Source organism: Fukomys damarensis, unplaced genomic scaffold (genome assembly GCF_012274545.1).
Source record: "Fukomys damarensis isolate Sample0158 unplaced genomic scaffold, DMR_v1.0_HiC HiC_scaffold_12, whole genome shotgun sequence".
Classification (NCBI taxonomy): domain Eukaryota; kingdom Metazoa; phylum Chordata; class Mammalia; order Rodentia; family Bathyergidae; genus Fukomys; species Fukomys damarensis.
Genome location: NW_022900924.1, coordinates 7,257,485 through 7,262,030, shown reverse-complemented (window position 1 = coordinate 7,262,030; position 4,546 = coordinate 7,257,485). Strand labels below are relative to the sequence as shown.

The following is a 4,546-nucleotide window of genomic DNA, read 5'->3' as shown; positions in this document are numbered from 1 at the left end:
TTCTTTTTTTTTTTTTTTTTTTTTTTTTTTTGTACCTGGGATTGGTCCTTGCACTTGAGAGGCAGGCAGTGGCATCACTGAGCTAAATCCCTGGCCCTATCAGGTACCTCTTGAAAGGTATTTTGGCTCATCACTGGAATCCTGGCCTGTTTCACTCCAGGATAGGTTTCTGCCTTTCCTGCTCTGTGCTTCTGTAAATGTAAGCAAAGCCTTGGTTATGTGAGGGAACAAAAACAGCTAGTAGTGTAAAACTTCAAGAAAGCTAAATTCTAAAAGTTTAAGAGAAAATTGGGGCAAAATCTGGTTAACTGTAGGGAAAATCCAATTCCTGGGACATGATGTCTAGTAGTCTTATTTTTGGAGGTCCTGTAAATATGCCTCACCTCCTAGCACACAGTCAGGTTCCCTGCAGAAGCGACGAACTGACTGACTTCTCTTTGTCAAGGATAGACCATTACCTACACTGTATAGCGGCACTTAAGCCCATCTTCCAAGCTTGCATTTCTGTGCCTCTTAGCAACCTTACTGAACTCCCAAATTGTTAGATTTTTTTATTCCTATCAACCCCATCACTTTCTGTTAACTTTCCTGTCTAGATATATTTTATTTCAAGGCAAAATAACTGCTTCAGTATAAAGTACTTATTTCGTGGATCTGTATGTTGTTTCTTCTTACTTTCTCCGTTCCCCCTTAATGTTTTTAAAAAGCTGTATTAGTCCTTGCTCTGTTTGTGTTGGTTAATAGGCCCAGTTAGTTAACCTTGCTCTGTCTCTCAGGCTCCGGACTTCTACGTGCAGATGAAGTGGGAGTTCACCAGCTGGGGTGAGTGACTGTGGCCTTGTAATTTATTTCTGTTTCGAAATTTACTTATTCTTCATAAAGGTTTATTTTCTTTTGTAAAAGTTGCGTGTAATTTTGGGCTGGGGATTTAGCTCAGTGGCACCGTGCCTGCCTTGTGAGCAACAAGGTCCTAAGTTCAATCCCCTGTACCAAAATAAAATAAAATAAAAAATTCATGTATTTAAAAAAAAAAATCTAGATCTAGGAAATTCAAAGAAAAAAGTCACTTCCAGTCTCACTTTGTTTTCCTTCCAGTGTTTCTCCCCAAGCATGGCACCCCAAACTTAATATACTATGTGGACAGTTTTGTCTCCTCCCTTTATTGCTCACATGTATCCATTTTATTACTTTTTGTTTTTAAAGAAATGGGGTCTCGCTTGAACTCCTGGGCACAAATGATCTTCCTGCTTCAGCCTCCTGAGTAGCTGGGAACTATGAGCCACACCACTGTACCTGCCCATCTTATTAGCTTTTTAAATATCCCTTTAAATTGCTAAAATGTTAGTAAGTAGACTTACCATAATTTATTCATTTCCTTATGGGATTCAGCTTGATTTTTTCAAACTTATTATTATAGGGAAGATGAGGCAAATATTGCAATAGTTTTTTTTTTTTAAATGAATATATTTCTCCAAAGTAATTGGTAATTGACCAATAATATATTTTCATAGATGGCCTACTTTTATTTGTTAGTTAATAATAACACCCAACTCCCAGGGCTTCAGCCATTTTTATTTACAGACGTCTTTTTTTAGTCAAGAAGTTGTATTTGTAATGAAACATTTAATTAAATAAAGTAAGAAGTATAAAAAAGAATGTTAGACTTTTCTGAGAAACTGTGCAGTTCTTTTCTAATGCAGATAATCACTCTGAATTTAGGTTTTGCTGAAAAATAGGATTTTAGACATTTTATATTTGAGTGGTGGCTATGACAATAAACCATATGGCAAGAATAGCACATGTGAATGAGAAAAGCCAGATGGCAAATACTCAGCTGCCTCATGGGAATTAATAAGTGGGTTCTTTTCAGGATCGAGAATACTCTTGAGAAATTTATTTAAAGTTCTCTCTGATAAATTGGACAGAAGGTGCATTTTTAAAAATTTATTTAGGGCTGGGGATTTAGCTCAGTGGCACTTCACCTGCCTCGCAAGCACAAGGTCCTGAGTTCGATCCCCAGTACCAAAATTTTTTTTTAATACAAATTAAAAGATTTATTTATTTGGTGCTGGGAATAGAACTCAAGGCTTTAAGTATGTGCAGCCCACACTGTACCACTGAAATATATCCTCAGCTCCTCCACTGTTATTTTTAAAGGTGACTTCCTGTATGATATGTGTGGGAGGCAAGTGCAGGAGCCCAGTTGTATTTGGTAGCTATAGTCTTGCCGCTGCTTTCCTTTTAAAGTCAGAATTCTGAGTTCCTGGCCTGGGTGTCCTGCTTGGCCCAGGTTTTTCTCAGTCATGCACTTTTCTTCTCCAGTGCCCTTGGTCTCCAGAATATGCCCAAATGATGTCTGTCGAATTTGGAAAAGTGGTGCCAAACTGCGCGTTGATATCACATTGCTGGGATTTGAAAATATGAGCTGGATAAGAGGGAGACGTAGTTTTATATTTAAGGGAGAAGGTGAGTTGATTCCATTGCAGTAGTCACAGTTTAAGCTAAACTGCAGGCTGAATTTTAACCATTGAAATGGGTTTACAGTCATTCTCCTTATGTTGGATCCTGTCGGGGGCATGTTTTTATTCTTACTAGTGTTTTAACTCTATCCCTATCTTAGTTTTGTCTGGTTAATTGTCTTGCACACATCATTTATCCCCCCAGTCCTGCTACCCCTGTGATAGCTTATGTCCCTGAGCCTTTCAATACAAGCCTCTGTCATGTATTTCTTTATGTTCCCTCTATAATTAGGCATGATCTCTCCAAGTGGAGGGTGAGAAATGGTATTGCTCACCCCATGTGCTACACAAATGATTTATATTCTATAATATATTTATAAAAGTCATAGAAAAATATGTTGCTAATAAAGAATGCAAGTTATTTTAAAAATCTGCATTTTTTGAAACATGAGGTTTGAAAGCTGGCTACATAATCCCTTTGCAAATAGGTAATCAATAACAAATAATACTCTAGGTTTTATCAGACAGCATCTGGGAGCAAAACTGTAAAAGTTGATGTGTTTTTTTCCCCATTAAGTTCATTGGTACATTTAAAGCAAACAGTACAGTTCCATTTATCACTGGGATCTTGCACCTTTATATGATACGTCGTGGTTCTTATTTCAGATGATGTATTTTAACACATGAAACTTCCTCGTCTGTGCATCTTCCTTGCACTGTGCTTAGTTAGACCCTTGTTTCTATTAACAGACAACTGGGCAGAGTTGATGGAAGTCAACCATGATGATAAAGTGGTCACCACCGAACACTTTGATCTTTCCCAGGAAATGGAACGCCTCACATTGGACTTGATGAAGCCAAAAAGCAGGGAAGTTGAGAGGCGGCTCACAAACCCAGTCATTAACACCAGCCTCGATACTAAAAATATTGCTTTTGAAAGGTATGGATTGAGACTCCCATGTTTAATGTCTATTCCCTATCCCGACATCTTTAGAACTTGTATATATTAACTGCAAATTATGGATGGATTGGGATTTCATTCTAATATCACATAAACATTCGTTGGTTTCAAGATTGATCTCTGCTCTAACCAAATATAAATCATAGCTGATGTCTTACATTGTCTTATTATTTTTATAGCATATTGGTTAACTCTTGGAGGAATGTCTTCATGTTTTTTTATGTGGGCCCTTTCTAGTGGATTTATTTGTATTTTATTCTTTTTTGGGGGGGGTACCAGGGACTGAACTTAGGCCTTGTGCTTGCGAGGCTGGCAGCGAAACCACTGAGCTAAATCCCCGGCCCTGTATTTTATCCTTGTTTTGGTATTTTTGGATCCACAGCACTCCTGAGTCCTAAACTGTGGAGCTGTGAGTTTCCAAAAGCAAAAACTGACCCTCTACTGAATTTGGTTGAGCTAATATTAATCAGTTAAGTTTATGCTTACTAGCTAGGTAATTATGGTCCTTTTTCCCACTTGTGAGGTTTACTAGTTTAGAACAAGTGTGGCCAGGGGTTTCAGCTGTGTGTGAGAATTCTGTGCCTTAATCAATCCAGATGAAAACACTATCCCTAGTTGTCTGTCTCTGGGTCGTGCAGAGGGTGTGGGGGGCCTTTGAGTGTAAAGATGTAGAAGCTGTCACGGAACACACTGAACTGAGGGAATCCACAGTGGTCCTTAGTATTTGCCTAGGATGTCACATCCAGCTCTCTGTGAACCAAAGTAGCATAACCTGAGCTGAAACGGACACTATTATCCTGGATTTTGGTGTTCTTTTACTTTTCACAAAAATGCTGTCATCTTTTAAAATTTTCTCCTTTGTTTTTGATATAAAATTGGTTTTTAAAAACCTGAGAAGCTGAGTGTTGGTGGCACACACCTGTAATTCCAGAACTCTGGGAGGCCGAGGCAGGAAGATGGCAAATTTGATCCCAGCGTGAGCAATTTAGCAAGACTCTGTCTCAAAAACCAAAAAAGAGAAAGGACTAGGAATTTAGCTCAGTGCAAAAGCCCTGGGTTTAACCCCCACTACTACTACTACTACTAAAAAAAAAAAAAAAAAAAAAAAAAAAGAACTTGTGTTTGT

At 38.3% G+C, this 4,546-nt stretch overlaps 1 protein-coding gene across 1 annotated transcript in view; it reads left to right on the top strand.

Moving 5' to 3' along the window:
• Positions 1-4,546, top strand: part of Ankrd13a (ankyrin repeat domain 13A) — a 38,244-nt gene that overhangs the window by 14,994 nt on the left and 18,704 nt on the right. The window contains exons 4-6 of the mRNA XM_010603941.3: positions 777-822; positions 2,323-2,466; positions 3,210-3,399. Of these exons, the coding sequence (XP_010602243.1) occupies positions 777-822; positions 2,323-2,466; positions 3,210-3,399 (380 nt within the window). The remainder of the gene's footprint in view (positions 1-776; positions 823-2,322; positions 2,467-3,209; positions 3,400-4,546) is intronic.